Raw genomic sequence first — 18,715 nt, forward strand, 5'->3', positions numbered from 1 at the left:
TGGGGCCGTAGAACGCTCGCTGGGACTGCGCGTTGCGCAAGCTGTTCAGCGCGTTCTTAGGGGACATCACGCAGCTTACATGATTGGCTGGCAATAGGCTGTAGTTTAGGGACCTGTGTTTGCTTCAGCGCCTAGCATAAGCCGCGGGGACCACCATGCCGAGACCACCCTGACCCTGGGACAGGCAAGGTATTAATTCGCCACACTAGCACACTTAGGGGCTGTGGCTGTCCTTATTACTCTCCCGGGACAGGACGGAGCACGATGTGCATAATTACTTCATATCTTTACATCGGACAAGGCCCGGTCCGGAGACGGAGCTTCCTCTTTCGTCATGCGGTGACAGTACCGCCAGTTACACGGTTCTTTCTGTCTTGCAGCACGACCTTGGCGTATGCCTGGCCAGCAGCTTTTACTAGTTCGGCCACTTAGGGTCCTAGTCCAAGCACAAGGCTGCCCGTCCGAATCCGGCCGTCACAGCCTCGCATTACACCCCAAAACGCGAAACGCGAAACCACGAAAACACGGTGTAGTCAGTCCAAGTTGTGGTATGTCACGGGGTAAAATCGTGGTAAAAATAAATAAGCAATTAGGTGCAACTCATGTTTTAACTGAGGCAACACCAGCCAGCAAGGGCATGTACCATGCCAGAGCTGAAAATGCAATGGATAAAGCCAAAAGGACCAGGTGGCTACCAATTAATTCAATACAAGTTGAAAGGCGCAAGTCCAGCTTTGATTAATTATCGGATCCGATGGTTCTGATGTGCTTGTTGGAACTGATACATGAGACCCAAAACGCCCACGTCGGCGTCATCGTCTACCCCGCTGTTCTCCCGCGAGAGCCCGGTAGGTGGCGATGTTTGCCAAGTCGACTCATCCAGCATTCCGGGTCCGCTTTGAAGTTCTCCGCTGCTGGATTGTGCTTGTGGAGGTGGCTGGAATGGCTCATTGTCGCGGAATGCGCCGTCCCGGTGGCCCGCACCACCACCGCCACCGATCACGCTGCCTGGCGCTACGCGGCTGTCTTCCATTGCCGGCTCCTCCACAATGTAGCTCTCGCCGGTTCCACCTGCGCTGTAACGGCCAACACCACCGCCAGGTATTCTCGGCCGATGCATGCTGCGATTTGCATACGGAATCGTCGATGGCTGGTGGTGCGGATCCAACAATATGGATGCCATCGGGGACGGCTGGGCCATAGATGAGGGGCCAAAGCGAGGCGTGCGTGTGAGTGACGCATGCGTAGCGCTAGGCAAGGCACCACCGGCTCCCGTGGTTCCCGAGCCCCTGTGTCGGATACGGGAATTTTGCATATCGGCTGCAAGTGTTGGCGAGTTCAGACCAGGGAAAGCGGGGGGTGGGTAAAATTGAGTGTGATAATGGCGCCCTCCTCCAGGAGGGTGATGACCTGGGATACCCGTTTTCGGATTGATCACGTAGTTGTCCAAGAACCCGTAGTACGAAGCTGCCATCTTGCCGTGTTTAGTGGAGTAGTAATCATCTCGGACATCACCGCCTCCTGTACCCAGAGGGTCCGGCTGCAGCGATTGCTGCTCCTGGCGTTTGGGGTTGCTAGCCCCCATGCCCTTGTTAAAATCAAACACAGCAAACGAGCAGACGTAGCCTAGTCCATCGACATGAATTGTAAACTCGCGGAAAAAGTCAATGATCTGGTCGCTGGATCGAGGAAGACTGGTGAACAGAATAAGTGGTGTAAAGAAGATACTCAGGATCTCCTCAAAGAAAATCTTGATCTTGATCTGGTATAATTCGGAGAATTCGACCTTCACATCGAAACTGTGCAGCCGCCCCTTCCAGTGGTCAGGTTCATAGTGTGTATATTCGATAACGTTGCGCAGCGCATATTCAGGGTCGAACACGCTATTGTCTTCGGTAATCATACCACGGGCAGTTGCCCATACCGTGGCAAAAATACCCACATAAAAGAGGACAGTGCGATCGTGCGTGATCTCGAACCCCAGAAACAACTCCGGGTCAACCAGCGAGGCAATGGCCAGAACGGTCATAACGGCTCCTGCAATAAAGGCCACAGTCTTGGCCACTTGTTCTGTCTTTCTCTTGGGGAACTGGTCTAGATACCGTGTCGCAAAAGGATACGACATGTTTAGCCTTTCCTCGAAAAGATGTTCGAGTTCGTTGAACTCGCGGAATTTCCATTCCGCCAGCGGTGTATACGCTCGTGCACCGAGTGCCGAAGGGTTCTTTTGATATTCCTACAGAAAATTCTAGTTACTGCATGTCCAGGTTCAAGTTCAAGTTTTAAAAAAGAAAACGGCATAGAGAAGAAGAAGAAGGGGGGGGGGGGGGTTAAGGCGTACATTATAGTAAGTCAGAAAGTAAACGACAACCAGGTAGCAAGCGACGAATGGTGCTAAAAGAAGGTTCATGAAGCCGGCAAAGAGAAATCGGGACTTTAGCATGGTGCTTAGCTGGCTGCGGCGATTGGACTTGAGGAACTCTTGGTTGACCTGGCCCCGCTCGTCGAATACGAAGTCGAGAACTCCAAACCACAACGTCCACTCGAGCGTTCGTGTCAAAAATTGCTTGTTTCGCAGAAACGGGAGTGGAACGGACAGGTCGAGGATATCTTTGTTGAAGAGGGCAATTAGGTAGTTCTCTCGCCGCATCAGCCGGTTCGCGATGTCGTGAGCGTCGAGGCGCTCCTTGGACTGGCTACCGATCCATTCGCGCTGCAATCGCGTCATATTCGTCGCTGTCTTTGGGTTTTGGTCTCGCAGCGCCATGACTTTGACCACAACGTCTTGCCATGACACAGTCTGCATGTCGTGCTCGGGGATTTGAAGCAGGTGCTCAAAGAAGTCGCGTAGGTTTAACAATCGCCGGACATCAAAGATAAAAAACTGCACTGTTTTCCAAATGAAATAGAAGGCGAACAGCCACAGACCAAAATTCCAAATCCAGGACATATTTTTCGTGCAATGCGGTATCAAAATCTGGTCCATCCGTGTGCTGCCACGAATCTTTGAATAGTCCACGCACTGCGTCAAAAACGTAAGGAAAACAGCCACAAAAGCAACATTACTAGCAGCGAGTTAGCAATTGTACGTGTTGGATAAGAAAGTGTAGACAACGTAGCAGGATGTAGATGTGCTGGGACACATACACAAGATGCAGCAATCGTGCAAGGAGAATACAACGAATACCACTGTCGCGGTAATAATCGTACACATCGCGTATAAAGTTGTCAAGATTCGAAACGTTGACCCATCTCCACATGGCTCGATCGTAGGCTGTGCTTTTTTGGTGCCCGCGGCCACCTGACGAGAAGAAATACGACAACAACGCATTCCCTGGTTGACTGCCGGCAGCCTGTGCCATCCTCCCACTCACGGGACCGGGCAGCTCGCCGTACATTCCTCCCGAACTGCCACCAACACCGTTTGTGTCGTTTCCATATGGTTGCTGATGTTTCTTTGTGGCTTCCCACTGCGCGCGAATCTTCTTCGTGGCAGGCCCTGGGATGGGTCTGCCTGGCCCACGAGAACGGCGGTCGGACGGATGCAATCGTAGAGGCGTTGCTTTAAGCATTGGCGGGAACGGATCGGCGCCGGGACCTTGTGGTTCGACGAGTAGAGAATCGGGAACGTCGTCGTCGTCTGCGTCATCGTCACCCCAGCGAGAGTGCGAGGTGTTTCCGTGGCCGCGCCGCCCTCTATTCGCCGCAGACCATTTCCCTGTACCCGCCTCCGAATAAGCTGCCGCCGCCGCTGCCGCTGATGTAGCTGCGCCACCAGCAATCGTTCCGACTGCGGCACTCTCGATTGTTGCCCGGCTAGCATCGGCCCCGAGGCCGTCGGCGTGTTCTAGGTCGTAGTCCTGAAACTGCTCGTTCAAGTTCTCTTCATCAAGCGCTAGCTCCGCACGCTCTTCAACGTCATGGCCTTCTGTTTCGGCCTCGTTCTGGCCACCGTCATCGCCAGATCGGAGGCTTTCATAAAACGAGCGCCGGGCTCGGCCCGTAGTCGAGTTAAGCCGAGAGAAAATATTGGAGGCCATCGTTGTGCAATGCTTCCTGTGGGAAATAGGTGTCGTTGGAGGGCACGTGGATACCAGTTATCGCGGGCAGCTGCCACAGGGACAAGCTCATCCGATGCTCGATGGAGTCTTTGCCTGCATGCTCGAAAGGCTCTGGCTAGGGACAGAAGCAAATGGGATAGCTTTGGTAGACGTGTATTGTGGATTATATAGTTCGCCGATGAGATACCACCTCGATAATTTGGAAGATTAAACCTCGAAAATTAGCTCTCGATAAAGCTGGTCATGTGTATAGTGAGTGTGCTGCCTTGAGCAGACGACGAGGCTGGTTTGCGATGTGGCAAGTGACCCTCTACATCAGCCTAGCTACCTCCACAGCTGGGAGGTGGCACAGGACTGATAGCAGGTATGACCCAGCAATGGCAGATTATGTAACGCCGGGCTGTCGCGTTCGACAGTGAATTTAGTGAATGACCAAAAAATGGATGCATTATTGTGTAGGTATTTGGAATCTAAGCCTAAGTCCACTTGGTTTTATCCTCGTAGCTCGTAAATATCGTGTCACGTGAATTGGTCACATGTATTCCCGTGACTCCCCTTCTTTCTGACTCAGCTGAGGAAATGACGTCGGTTTGCTTGCAAGACTAGTTGCGGCAGGCGGTGAGGAGTTGGTTCCACAGGAGAGCTATCCGTCAGGTACTTACGCGCCACCTGGACTCTTTGAACCACTCCAATTGCTGGAGAAGTTGTAAAATAAACCCAACCGGCAGTGCATCAGGGGTCGTCAGCGTCGTACAAATAACGCGGCAAATTATCACGACATTCCTAAGAGCTGGCTGGAGAGCCAGCCTCGGGACGAAACCAAACGAGAAGCAGAGGAACTCACAAAGGACCTCCTTACTCTTCTTCTGATCTGCGCCATCGGAGTCGTCTGCACCTCCTGAGCATATCCATCTAGAAATGTGCCTACCATACGTTACTCTCGATTGAACATGGCATCGGGACCACCTCGTCCGCTGGAACTGGGCTTGCCAGACAGCCTGAACATTCCGACTGTGGGAGGCTCAGCCTCCACGGACCTTCTGTCACTGCGCATACCGTCAGCCTCCCTTGCGAAAGGGCTCAACAACCCTCTTACATCAAAAGTCACCAGCGTCTTGTCGGCGTCATATACAAATGCAGACTTCCGAGATTCATTAGCGCTGCTCGACGACCGGGGGGTGCACAACACTGCTGAAACGCGGCGGCGTATGCGACTTGATATCCAGAAAGAAGTCATCGACAGCAATGGCGAGGTGATTGCCGAGTTTGGCCGCGTGGCTGAGGTGAGTGCCATGAATTTATTATTTTGTATTTTTATAGCCTCTTCGGCGTCCTCTATTTACATCATGCGACGAAGCAAAGTCAGAACCAGCTAATAAGCAATAGCAACTTCGCCGGATAGGAGGCACCATTGACAAACTCAACAAGACTTACGATGCAATGAAAACAGAAATTAGTTCTGCTCACAGTGTAACGGATCCCGTCTTAGAAGAGGCGTCTGCACTGATCGGTCAGCGCCGCAATATTGAGACTCAGCGCCGGCTACTCACTGCTTTTGTCAGCCACTTCGTGCTCAGTGAAGACGAAATTGCCGTTTTGACACAGACTGTAGAGCCTGTCGATGACCCCTTTTTTGCCGTTTTGAAGAAAGCCAAAAAGATTCTCAAGGACTGTGAGGTGCTGCTTGGTTTCGAGGGCAACCAGTCTCTCGGCTCCGAGATCATGGGACAGACTTCCAAGAACATCAATAACGGCTACCAAAAGCTTTACAAGTGGGTGCAGCGCGAATTCAAAAACCTCAATCTTGAGAACCACCAGATTGGCGCAACAATGAGCCGGGCGTTGCGTGTCCTCGCCGAGCGACCGTCACTGTTCCAGAGCTGCCTTGACTTGTTTTCCGAGGCCCGTGAGAGTATCTTGTCGGATGCATTTTTTGTTGCACTTACAGGCAGCGACGAGTCCAGTAAAAAGAACAGCGACAGCAGTGGCCGTCACGGCGTGAAGCCGATTGAGATGGCCGCCCACGATCCTTTACGCTACGCTGGTGACATGCTGGCCTGGACTCATTCGGCCACGGTTAGTGAACGCGAGGCGCTTGAGTCATTGTTTGTGGCCGATGGTGAGCTCGCCCGTGGCCTCAAGGAAGGGCATGAAAACGAAGTGTGGCATCTTGCGGATGACGAGGGCGATGAGGGTACGGACGTTTTCGATCCGGTCAAAGCCCTCAACGAGCTAGTTGACCGTGACATGGCCGGTGTCGCTCGTCTCCTGCGGCAGCGTACGCAACAAGTTATCCAGACAAACGAAGATACTATCTTGGCTTTCAAACTGGCCAATCTCTTGAACTTTTACTACCTCACCTTTGCGAAGCTCCTTAGCAGAGGCGACGGGGGCGGCGCCAATGGCAGTGTCAGCGGACAAGGCAGGAGGGAAGGTGACAGTGGCGATTCAAGTCTTGTCGAAACGCTGGGCGGCCTCGAAACCGAAGCTTTGCGCCACTTCCGTTCGCTCGTCCGTGATCGCGTGGCCACGCTGCACGGCGAGTTCGCACACGCCCCGTCCGACTCGGCACAGCCCGAGTTCCTTCAAGACAGCCTTGAACAGCTTGTCGCAATTATGAAAACCTACGATACGTCCCTGGCGTCCCCCGACAGCCGCGAGTCGGGCTTCGCACCCATTTTAACTGAGGCCCTTGACCCTTTCCTCAGCGGCTGTGAAGAGATGGCTGCGAAGGCTGCGTCGCCTGTAGACAGCCTGATATTCATGATCAATTGCCTATCAGCTGCCCGCGAGACGTTGTCGACATACGATTTCACCAGCACCCGCGTTTCACAGCTGCAGTCGGCCATTGACAACAAAGCGGCAGCGCTTGCCGACAACCAGTACGGATTCTTCTGTGAACAATCAGGCGTGGAAGCTCTCTTCGGCGCCCTTGGACCACTCGCGCCCGACAGCAAGACCGATTTACAAAAAGCAGTCAAACTCGACTTGCTGCAACCACAGGCTCTTACATTGGCGAGCCAACGCCTTGACGACTTCCTGCCGTCTGCCTTGATGGACGCAGTCGAGAACCTGAAGCCACTTCAAGACCCTCGACTGGCTCGACAGCTGACCGAAGAAGCTGCCGAAAAGTTCTGCGTCAATTTTGAACACGTGGAGGCGATTCTCGACGCTGCGGATGAGATGGTGTTGGATGGGAACGCAGAAAAAAATCCTGAAACAACGCTGCGTGACCTGTTTCCACGGACGACACTCGAGATACGCGTGTTACTATCATGATGTAGACGAATTGGGGGAATCGACGTTCCAAGGGCATGCTGGCATGTCCTCTGATGGTTTGGGTAGATAAGTTAAAAAAAGAGACGTGCCCTCAATATGGCAGCATACAGAGCGCAAATCGCGGAACATAAGCAAATAAACAAAGTCCGCTGGTCAATTACCAGCGTGGCAAAATTTTGGTCGCAATCGGAATCGCCCAATCGAACCAAAACCGGCGCCAGTACACAAGTTCGCCGACTCTCGTCTGCCTAGAGGCCGGCCACCACGCGAAAATACCGCTCATGTACATTATTATGCTAGTAACCGAGTTGCTTACCGATGCTAATGTCGAAACATCAGAAACAATACGTCACTGATGCCCCGCCTTCCCTAGAGACTGAGAAGGCGCCCGCCCCACAAAACAGAATTACTACACTCAGCCAGCCTTGCCAAATGCCTTCTTCTGGGCATTAGCGCTCTTCAGCGGCCACAGTGGTGTCGTAGCAGCGGGAGTGCCCTCATTTCCAGCGGTAGGTCACATCCACACACTCCTGAACAGGGACAAATGTGACCCAACTCAGTACATTTCAGTACTCACTGACCTCACATGGAGAAGCCCATCTACATGCAATCTTTCTCCAACCTTTGCTTCTCTCCATTATCGCCTTCCTCGACTCTCAGCCGCATCCAAACGGCTCGGCCACATTCTGCTTGCCATTGCATCTGCGAATTTTCAATTGCCGTCAGTGTTGTTTCGCTGGCATTCTATCGCTCCACTTCGTCACGTTTTTTTCCCTCGAAAAATCAGCGGCCCTCACCAAAATCGAATTTTGAACCATTAACTTGTACGGCACGCGATACATCACGGCACTTGTCCGCCGTCGCCTGTGATTCCATTCTCACCTTGGCTGCATTATTTTGGCTTTCTGGCGACATCACATGCTTTTAGGAGCAGCCAGGGCAGCAAGATGCTGCAAAGCGGGACCGCGGCGTCCAGCCTGCAGAAGATCTATGAAGAGGGCTACTTGACATGCTCGACCGCGGTCTACTATGAAGGACAGGTACGTGATGGTTTCCTTCGAGCACGATATGTCGGCTTTAGTACTCCCTGCTGACTCTTCTAGGGAAACGAAGAGGAGGCTATGCGGTGCTGGAAAGCTGCCGTCCAACAGATCCAGCACCAGCAAGCCAACGGCAATATCCCTGAATATGCGGCGTTGACTGAAACAGAAAAGGCTCTGTCAGCCAGCTTGCGAGAGCTGGAATACCAGGCCCAGGAACGGATCGACTTGTTGGAAGCACTCAAGCAATCGCGACGTGCCGACCCTTTTCAGGATCCGCCCAGGTCTTACTCTAACAACTCTGTCAACGGCCAAAACGGCCACAACAGCTCCAGCAGCTACAACAATTACAACAGCGGCTACAACGGGAACAGTGGCACGAGTAACAACATTGGCTACGATAGCTACGGCGGTTACAGTTCTTACGGCGAGGGTCCAAGCCAGACATCCCCATCAACCAACAGCGGCTATATCGGCGGCGGCACGATTCCCGCTATCACCTACAGCGAGCTGTCCCGGCCAGAGCTGTCCCGTCCTGCTCCTCCGGTGCCACCCCGGATATCGCCGTCTGGTTCTCGAACAACAGCATATGATTCGGGAAGAGCAGTGACGGGAACACCTATCCCATCCTTGCAGGACGCCGGCGGCAGCAGCAGCAGCAGCAACGGCACACAGCCGCCAATTGACTCACTTACAACTACGAACGCCAATCACGACGTGGAGTCCTCTAATACTAGCAGACAACCGCTATCAAAACGCTCATCCCGGTCACCAAACAAAGACAGACAACATACCTTGCGGCCGACCCTTCGGTCTACGCCGAGTGACACGCCGGTGAAGAGCTCTCGTACGTCACGAATGGGCAGGTCAGCACCAAAACAAACGGCGGAGAGGCAGGGTGCTAGCAAGGCTGCTACCCTAGCCTGGAGTGCACTGGGACTTTCGTCGTACGGAAAATCCGAAAGCCCCCGAAAATCGTCTTCATCCACTGCCGACATTTCGACATCTAAGGCACAATCCATGCCGTCCTCATCCTTGCAAATGCCTAGCCGCAAACCCGTACGCGAATCCTCACCTAGCTTGAAGCCGGCACTACAGTGGGACAGCAATTCCAGACGCCTTGTTCCTCAACGTTCTATCCCCGAGCCCGCAGATGCGTCGCCTAACCACAGCAGCGCCGACCTTATTTCATTATCCGGCGACAACCGCCGGTCCGGAGAGTACGCCGGCTCGGCTAAACCACAGTCCCTCTCCTTGAACGCCGCGGCTAGTGCCTTGGGCCGGTCAATGCAGGTAACTGCCGACAGCGGTCGACCTGGCCGGCTGAACCGGTCTACGTCCAACCAACGTCCTTCTGTTGCAAGTGCGGCGTCCTCCAGCTTGGAGCGAGAAAACGATCTGTCTGCAAGACCCAGGTCGACAGGCCACACGCGCCTTCCAGGTTCCACTGGCACGACGAACCACTCAGCATTAGGGAACAGAATCGAAATCAGACGAAACGTACACTCGAGCTACGCTGCAAGTACGGCTGCATCTTCATCATCGCCGTCATTAGACAGAAGCGCGGCAGCAACCTCTGCACCGTCAATTTCGTCTCGAATGCCCGCAACAAGGAAGGATAAGGCGCCCGCAAGACAAGCGCAGGAAGTCTCCCACCTCCTGGCCGATGTACAGCTTGAACCATCGTCAAGCGATGATTCGGATAAGCTGGACGGGAACGACAGCAAGGGCAGTGAAGAGGACTGGGCAAAATTGCCATGGAAGAAGCGCAAACTGGCCATCCTGAAGAGTCTCCCGTCTGGTGTCGATGACGAAGCCGCCAAGCAAATTCTCAATGAAATCGTTGTGCAAGGAGACGTTGTCCATTGGAGCGACATTGCGGGACTAGAGCCAGCGAAAAAGGCACTGCGAGAAGTCGTCGTGTACCCCTTCCTGCGTCCAGATCTGTTCATGGGGCTTCGCGAACCAGCCACTGGCATGCTTCTTTTTGGACCCCCTGGTACTGGTAAAACTATGCTGGCACGTGCTGTAGCTACCGAATCGCGCTCCACGTTTTTCTCTATCTCGGCAAGCAGTCTTACGAGCAAGTACCTAGGCGAGTCGGAGAAGTTAGTTCGCGCTCTATTTTCCTTGGCCAAGATGTTAGCACCGAGTATCATCTTTGTCGACGAGATTGACAGCATTCTCTCTCAACGATCTGGCTCCGGGGAGCACGAGGCTACACGGCGCATTAAGACCGAGTTCTTAATCCAATGGAGCGACCTCCAGCGTGCCGCGGCCGGACGTGAAGACAAGGATGCATCTGACAAAGATAGCCGCAAGGGAGACGCCAGCCGCGTCCTCGTTCTGGCGGCCACCAACTTACCGTGGGCCATTGACGAAGCAGCCCGGCGGCGCTTTGTGCGGCGCCAGTACATTCCGCTCCCCGAGACCGAGACAAGAGCGGTCCAGCTTCGTACACTTCTGGGTCAACAAAAGCACAGCTTGACGGAACCGGACATCCAACGACTTGTGGAGCTGACAGACGGTAAGTTTCTCGGCATGGCAAGCCTGTGCACGCTGTCTAATGACAAGCATTGCTAACTACCTTGTTTAGGTTTCTCGGGTTCGGATATCACGGCGTTGGCCAAGGATGCCGCCATGGGTCCCCTACGCTCTCTTGGTGATGCGCTTTTGATGACAAAAATGGATGAGATTCGGGGTATGGAAATATCCGACTTTGAATCAAGCCTGGTGACCATCCGTCCAAGTGTGAGCAAGTCGGGCCTCAAGGAATACGAGGACTGGGCGCGTGAGTACGGTGAGCGTGGTGGCTGAGTCGGCGCATTTATTTACAGACACTCTGCAATTTCATACAATACGCACATGCATACCTGCGCTGGCTTGACGTATTTGCCTCTTTGCTACCGAAACTATTTCTTTGCTTCTTGTTTTTGTTATTATCTGTTTTGTTGCTTTTCACCTTGTCTATTTGGCTTTCTTCCGTTTGTTGTCATCAACCCACTGCTATGGGGTTTTGTTCGCGGGTGTTATTGCGGTTGCGCGTATTATCTCACGGCAAACCTGGTGGTGACTGTTTTTTTCTCCTGGTTTTTTCGATAAGTTGCAAGTTTGGTAACATTGAGAAGTATAGGCCTCGGCAGTAAATAGAAATGTGAAATATGTGTACATAAAAATCAAGGTCGTGGTATCGTCCCTCCTGGCCAGACGTTTAATGTTCAAGTATGGCCGGATTTCCAAGCCCTTTCAATACCCGCCCTTATGCAATGTATTGTTACAACAGTTCGCTACATCTTCCTCTATGGCTGCCGTCAACGGTATGTGCCGGTCCAAAAGCGCCCTTATAAAGATGTGTCCCCCCGCATCTCGGCTTCTGCCTGTTTAACCGTCACTGCTTGCTCGGCGGCCTCGGCCTTCGCTTTCTTCTTTGCTAGCTTGCGCAGCGTCCGCCGAGAAGTGATTTCGTCCAGCTTTCGTGCCTCTTCGGCAGCCTTGATAAGAGATCGCCGCTCGTTCTTTGCCGCGCGCTTTGCTATTGCTTCTTCCCACCGCTGCTCCTCAGACGGCACCGGTGGGCGCTCGTCAATCGGGACGTGTGCCGGCGCAATAATGCGCTTGACTACATGGCGCTTGTTCTTTGACATGCGCCAGCCGGGTGAGATGGCGACCGCATCGCCGGTGCGGAGACTGTCGTTGGGGTCGTGGACCAGGTATGTTTCGGGTCGGTTGAAGAACTACGATTAAGTCAATTAGAGTCGTGGCCAGCCAGAGGAGAGAGGGCGGGCACAGAACACAGCTGCAACGCACCTTTTGAACCCGTTTGTTCCATACTTGGCCGCCGACACGGACCTTGACCGTCTTCTGCATCAGACCGGACGACACGACTATACCGTGCAGCTCGCGAAATGTCTTTTTCGCAGCTGCGACGAAATGTGTCGCCATGTTGTGTGCAGAGTAGGGATGTCGTGGATACCGACTGCAGCTGTTCGAAAGGACCAGGGTTGCGGTCGTCGTTTTCGTCGTCCAAGATGCCGGAAGCCGATTGTCAGTTGTACGCGACAACTGACAACGTTGAGAGTTGGCGATTTTTGAGCACTAGGGAAAAAATCTCCCTATAGCAGCTTAGTAAGCCGTTAGCGATTGAGGAGCCTCCTAGAATGGCCTGTCATTGGTCAATGTTGTTTGTATTGACTTTTTCTCTCTCAAAGTGTCGGCGGCATTTTAACAGTACCCAGACTCAACGAGAGCATGACTCCCTTCTTCTCGACTATTCTCAATTTTGTCATGAATAAATCCGTTCGCTTCTTTTTTATAATCAGGACTGATTTCAGCCCCTGCCTAATCCTCTCCCAGCTCAAGCCGAAAATGTTTCTTTTGGTTTATTTCTTATTTTTTTCTGGTCTTATATTGTTATAATTTTACTTCCTTTTCTTTTTCCTTTATTTTCTTTTTACGATGGGAATAATACTGAAGAGAGTGCGTGAAAAAAGAAAACAAGAATAAAAAGGAAACTAAGGAACAAACCATGCAATATTAAGTGTACAGTACCACATGGCACCAAGACATTCAGCACACTTCCATTACCGCCACAGTGAAAAACCCAGTCATACGCTTGCACAAGATAAAAAAAGTTTTTTGCGTGCCAAAGACGGAAGCTATGCAGCGAGCTACTATTTACATAGTTGTACCGCCCAATATGTCCGTGCTATACAGGTCCTTATGCACGGTCAATTTAAGTTGGACATATGACATGGTTTGTTTCAGACGGCAAAGATTCCACCCGAACCACCACACCGACAGGTCCTTGGACACTTGCAAGCAGACGTGTTTCAGAAGACGGAAGATCAAACGTCTCATCAAAACCTGCTCGTATTTGATATGTATGCCTCGACACCACTCTGCCATTCTTTTTGGCCTCTGGTCGCATCACTCTTGTGCGTTCCATGTTTTGTTCCGTTATCTTTTCGTGTAAAGGAAAAAGGCAGAAGCGTTCATATTTATATTTTCAATATTTTTCAACGCCCACAGACTGCGTATTCACCATCCTTTCACAGCCGATTATGTTACTAAGAGGCTACCGTTCTTGGCTTCACCAATATACCGACCTCACGTCGATGGTACTAAGGTGTAGTGAACCCCAAAAAGTCAAAAAAATAAGAATCAAAATTTCGCTGCAGGTACTGACACGCTTCTTACCGACTAAAACTGTCGGGAGCAGAGCTGCCGCATTAGCATACAACGGAAAGATAAATAACAAAAAAGGTAGGCAAACGATAAGACATGCGGAAACGGCAAATCCAAAATCGAGGAAAGATTCACACACAAAAAATAGTCCTTTTTAAATACTATTTTCTCACTTGAGAGAACAGCAATAAACCGTCCTGTGCACATCTAAAACAAGAAAAAAAAAGATTGGGGCGAAACACCCAGAAACGTTTTAGACATATACAAAGTTCATATGCCCCAAAAGAGTATTGGGAGTCCATTCCTGTTATGCCACGGTTCTTGCTTTAGGCGACGAATGTCCGGCGAGAAAAACGAGCCAGGCGCTTGGCGTTCTTGCCTCCATTGTTGTTGTTGTTGTTGTTCTTGTTGCCATTGTTGCCATTGTTGGCGTTGTTGGCGTTGTTGGCGTTGTTGTTGTTACCAGCAGCGGCAGTTGCGGCACCTTTGGCAGCGTCAGCGGTGGCAGTCAGAGCACCGGCGCCAAGGTTGACAGCGGACTGGGCAAGATCAGCAGCGGCCTTGCCCTTGTCACCATTATTAGCAGCAACGTTGGTGCTGCCGCCATTGCCAGAAACTGTGAACTTGGTGCAGTCATCTTGGGATCCGCGCTGGGCAACGGGCATGATCACAGGCTGATGGTTTGCGGACGACGTAAGAGTGCAGACGCGGAAGTTACCAGCGGGAAGACCACCAGCAACGACGGCAGCAAGGCCACCCTTGCCGTTTCCGGCATCGTTGATGCCCTTGAAAAACGCAAACTGGGTCGGGTCAGGCGGCGTCGAGGGGTTCAGGCTGTTGCCGATATCCTGGACGGTAACATGCGTATGGCCGACGACAATGCCGTTCTGCAGCTGCTGAGGAGCAGAGTAGTAAGTAGCATCGGCATTGGTAAAGGCACCAGCTTGCAGGTTGTTGACCTGCAGAGTGATGTTGAAGTCCTGGCCGGCTTGGATTGTCTGGCCGTTCTGGGGGAATGTGATGACCGTTGAGATCATCTGGTTCTTTGCCGGAATCTGGCCCATAACTGTTTGCGATTGTTAGATTACTTGGCGTACCTTTCGCATTCCATGGAATATTTCACGACAGACAAACATGGAACACATACCAATGCCGTTGCAGGATCCCGTGGTGATTTGGAGACCATTGGTCAAGGTCTGGCCTGCACAGAAGTTGATGAAGTTGTTCTGCGAGGTGCCTGATGCAGCCTGACCACTTTCGGCACCCAGGCCATTCTGACCATCAAAGAACGAGCCGGACTGAATAGCATTGGGCTGTAGAGTAGTGCTGTCAGCGCCGTTGTTGTTTGTGTTGGTGGCCGCGTTGTTATTGTTGTTGTTGTTGTTGTTGTTGTTGTTGTTGTTGTTGTTGTTGTTGTTCGCATTTGCAGCAGCAGAGCTAGCACTGGCGTCTGCGGAAGCAGTAGCGGTGCTCTTCGCGGCAGCTGCCGTGTTTGCATTGGCGCTGTTGTTACCACCGTCTTTGGCGTTGGCATTGTTGTTGTTGTTGCCGGTGTTGTTGCCGGCGTTGTTGGCTTTGGCACCGTTGTTACCTCCGTTGTTACCTCCGTTGTTCGCATTGGCGTTGGCACCGCTGCCACCGTTGTTCTGTTGGCCCTGCTTGGCGTTGTTGGTTTGGGCGCCGGCGTTGGCTACAGCATTGTTTCCACCGCCGTTGTTGTCGTTCTGAGCCGCAAGGGCCAGAGTGAGCAGCGTTGCCGCGTAGACTAGCTTCGCAGAAACCATTTTGTCTGACGTTGTTGATTGTCGGCTGGAAAGAGAATAAAAAGGCAAGTAAAATATAAAAAAAGGAGCGGCAACCTGTCCTGTCCCAAGTGGAAAACGAATTAAACTGTCCTTGTTAAAAGAGTGTAAGTGAAATGAGATCCACGGTCAACGTGATCTTCTCTTGACTGGCAAGGCTGAACAAGAAGCAGATAAAAGAGAGGACAGAGACAAGAAAAGAGAAGAAAAGAAGGAGAAAACAGTGCCAACAAAATACCGCGCTCTGGGGATGGAAGGGCTTATATTATAAAGAGACGAAGAAAAGAAAGAAACGAGAGAAGGCTTGGCTTCTCAAAAAGGTGGCTACGCCGGACTACTTATGTCTCTTGGCAATGCGGCATCAGAGCCTTGATGGACGTGGGGATCTCCAACATGACGGACGCAAAGCCTCGGGGGAGAAAAGTGACTCTTAGCTATTCTCAGCAGCCGGAAGTAGCAAGTGAAGGGTGTGTTTGAGAGGGTGTAGAAACCGAGAGACGCAGAACAGGGGCAAAGACACAGGGAAAAGCGTGGGCGATGGGTGGCAGAGGACACAAACGGTTGACGGCGAGCCCAGGGCATAGGAAATGTAGATCCCGCGGCCGCATTGGGAGGTTGAAACCGCATTTGAGGAAGTGCCTGTCGCAGGACCACGACAGGACGGAATGGGGACAAGAACCTATTTTGGGGCCACATGTCTTGTCTGAACACCTTCTTAAACTCTTTTTTGCCGGTCAGCGTTTGCTCCCCTTCTCATCTACCCTGGCAAGAATTATTCGACGCACAGGCTTTGCAAGACGCCTAATGTAAGGTCAAGTGGCCAGTGTTCGGTCAGCTCGCGCAGGTAGTCTGATAAAAGGGACGGCATCTTGTATCTTCCACAGATGCGTACAACTGGACACTCCGAGGACTGGTCGATATGGGAGTTTGAGTAGCTGAAAAGCTCCCTCGCCCCCCAACTCGTCAACCTGCAGCCTGCCTCATGTCATCTCGAGAACGGTGCCACCCACGCGCCCAGCTATCAAATGATTTCAGACGGTCGATTCAGATGAGGAATGGATGATATTTCTTACACTCCCCAGCATATGGTTTTTGGAGGGTGAAATTGCGCTCACAGTGCCTCTTCTCACTGATGTTTTTTCTTTTGCTAGAGATGCGCTCAACAGTCATCAGTGGTAGACAAGACAATGCGCTGTGCCGCTGGGTATCCTCGCTAGAGCCTACTCTTGGGCGACGAGGCCGTCGTTGAAAAGGCTACGCGAATGTCGCGCTTTGAATTGGAAGATTAAGGTAACTGGGCACAGAATTGGATACAGATAAAATCATACGGAGCGAAGACAAACGTCGTTGGCCAAAGACGCCGTTAGATTTGATTTGTTTTTAGAGGCTCTGCGTTAGCGCAGGTAATTCGGGGCCGTCTTGGCGCTGGAAGGTGCGAACGAGCACGTTAACGAAACAACATCTCCACAAATGAGGACAACACGGGCCAAGGAGTGGAAATGGCCTCAAGCCCCTGCCTGACTTTCTGGGAAGGAAGGAGGTACTTGACAACATGGGGGTACCTACATACACCGCTTTGATGGCAGAAGAAACAAAGTACCCCTGGAGCCCCTGTCAACGCACGCAACGAGCTGTCAATGGACAGGCACCACGCAGCATCACGAAACAGATCCTGTAAGAGACATGCAACGAGAGCGATACCGACGTAAACCAATATTTTCCGTCGGGTGGAAAGGGCACAGGCCAGCCGCCAGCACCATCGTCTCTTCCTTCTCAGCAATGGCTAGTTGTGACGGGGGTGCCATGAACGCTGCATTTCCAGACCAGAGGGTAGGACCTTCGGCCTTTTTGCGTCACTTCGGGGCTCGAAATGACGGCAGTGAGTTCTTTTGTGTTCGCTCGTCTTGGCAGATGCGCACATTATGATGCTCAGGGAAATCTCTGGGCTTGCGCGAACATGATGGGCGCTTGGCGGATGGGTGTCTCCCTCTCAGATCGATGAGAATGGATGTTCTCGTCTCGGCCTTTGGCTTGTTCTGCCGTTTGCTCGGCACGATGCGATGCGCAATGACCGACATGACGGACGGACATTCGGAGTCTACAGCCATCGTTTACACGATGTGTTAGCCGTGATGAACATTTGGCTCCGCGCTCTTTTCTTGATGTGAAGAAGAGGCTTTCATGCCGAAACAATAGGGCACGTTTTTGCGCAATAGAGTGCCACTTGTACGGAGCAATGTGGTGCCGCAGAGGTAGGCATGGAAGAGAACTGATGGAACACTCTTTAACAATGACCTTCGTGTGCTTGCTAAAACCATGCAACAGACCGCCTGGGCAAGTTTGAAGAAACTTGGTGGCTCGGTCCCAGCGGCAATCCCCTTGGCGAAACTTTCAAGAAACAAAATGCTGGTTAAGGGAAATGCCATATCCGGCTTGCAAGAGCTATTTCGATGGTCTTCTGCTAGGGTACTTCGATATGAGACGGCTCATTGTTACCATTTTATTTACTAGAAATTGTGTCGCTATCAGAGACTTGTCTTCTTTGATGGTCCTGAGATCGGAAAACATAGAGTAGTGGACCAGTACGACGCCTCGACGTGTGCTCGTGCCGATTGTTACAATCTCTACCCTTACATTCTCTGGCCATTAACTGGCCCTCTCCGAAGCTCTGCTCCTGTTTTGCTTGAGTGCCTCTGACAACGACTTCGTGCCGTCGAGCAGTTGGGCCTGATCTGCGATGATTTTCTGTATCACTCGGATAGTTTGCGCGTTTGTGTAGTGCTGGAGATACCTAGAATAGCCTAAATATGAACACCCGCCAACGACTCAGTCCTGGTAACGACCTCAGCTTGGGAGACGGATAGATAGTCGGTCTTCAGTAGCTTGTTTATTTTTCTGCTTTTGTTATTCACGGTTTGTAAGATGCTGAACCTACACATGTTCTATCCATATCTGTATATTACATGCTTGAACGAAATTCGTATATTCTTTGCAGTGTTCCAGTCCCAGTGCCATGTGTCCAACATGTGCCCAGTTACATTTGTTGAGATGACATACGAACAGAGTAGCGCCTTTCATCCCAAACCTGCTGTGCCGTGGTTGAATCTCCTCAGACACTATCTTTTTTTAGACTGGCGTTGGCTCGACCTGATGTTGAAAAAAAAATAAAAAATCCAATGTTCAAGTACGTTTTATCCGACGCTCAACGATAAGTGTGACCGACGGGGAGGTTACGCCATGGATTATCCAGGGTAGAGTCCACGTGTAGCGCACTGATTTACTGATAGTATTGAGGCTCGGGAAGCTTTATGGAGCCCTTATGTGAACATCTAAATTCCTGTCATGACAC

The 18,715-nt window shown here is 51.8% G+C and overlaps 6 protein-coding genes across 6 annotated transcripts; 2 read left to right on the forward strand and 4 right to left on the reverse strand.

Annotated features, from left to right (window-relative positions):
- Positions 1 to 742: 742 nt before the first annotated feature.
- On the reverse strand, positions 743 to 4,040 carry SPSK_00395 (autophagy protein Apg9; the record flags this gene model as incomplete). The annotated part of the gene is made up of 3 exons (XM_016727364.1): positions 743 to 2,236; positions 2,342 to 3,065; positions 3,148 to 4,040. The coding sequence occupies 3 exons, from the start codon at positions 4,038 to 4,040 to the stop codon at positions 743 to 745; spliced, it is 3,111 nt and encodes a 1,036-aa protein (XP_016582589.1).
- Positions 4,041 to 5,011: 971 nt separating this feature from the next.
- Positions 5,012 to 7,340, forward strand: SPSK_00442 (Golgi transport complex subunit COG6; the record flags this gene model as incomplete). Its single annotated transcript, XM_016727411.1, has 2 exons — positions 5,012 to 5,344; positions 5,448 to 7,340. 2 exons carry the CDS (start codon positions 5,012 to 5,014, stop codon positions 7,338 to 7,340), a joined length of 2,226 nt encoding a protein of 741 aa, XP_016582590.1.
- Positions 7,341 to 8,287: 947 nt separating this feature from the next.
- SPSK_00410 (uncharacterized protein) lies at positions 8,288 to 11,197 on the forward strand (the record flags this gene model as incomplete). Its single annotated transcript, XM_016727379.1, has 3 exons — positions 8,288 to 8,380; positions 8,444 to 10,907; positions 10,977 to 11,197. The coding sequence occupies 3 exons, from the start codon at positions 8,288 to 8,290 to the stop codon at positions 11,195 to 11,197; spliced, it is 2,778 nt and encodes a 925-aa protein (XP_016582591.1).
- A 524-nt stretch (positions 11,198 to 11,721) lies between these two features.
- SPSK_00602 (mitochondrial 37S ribosomal protein MRPS17) lies at positions 11,722 to 12,322 on the reverse strand (the record flags this gene model as incomplete). Its single annotated transcript, XM_016727567.1, has 2 exons — positions 11,722 to 12,114; positions 12,188 to 12,322. The coding sequence occupies 2 exons, from the start codon at positions 12,320 to 12,322 to the stop codon at positions 11,722 to 11,724; spliced, it is 528 nt and encodes a 175-aa protein (XP_016582592.1).
- Positions 12,323 to 13,890: 1,568 nt separating this feature from the next.
- Positions 13,891 to 15,348, reverse strand: SPSK_00521 (ribosomal protein s17; the record flags this gene model as incomplete). The annotated part of the gene is made up of 2 exons (XM_016727488.1): positions 13,891 to 14,630; positions 14,712 to 15,348. 2 exons carry the CDS (start codon positions 15,346 to 15,348, stop codon positions 13,891 to 13,893), a joined length of 1,377 nt encoding a protein of 458 aa, XP_016582593.1.
- A 1,871-nt stretch (positions 15,349 to 17,219) lies between these two features.
- Positions 17,220 to 17,474, reverse strand: SPSK_00636 (uncharacterized protein; the record flags this gene model as incomplete). Its single annotated transcript, XM_016727596.1, has 1 exon — positions 17,220 to 17,474. One exon carries the CDS (start codon positions 17,472 to 17,474, stop codon positions 17,220 to 17,222), a length of 255 nt encoding a protein of 84 aa, XP_016582594.1.
- Positions 17,475 to 18,715: the final 1,241 nt, after the last annotated feature.

This window comes from Sporothrix schenckii (genome assembly GCF_000961545.1).
Source record: "Sporothrix schenckii 1099-18 chromosome Unknown Cont49, whole genome shotgun sequence".
In the NCBI taxonomy this organism is placed as follows: domain Eukaryota; kingdom Fungi; phylum Ascomycota; class Sordariomycetes; order Ophiostomatales; family Ophiostomataceae; genus Sporothrix; species Sporothrix schenckii.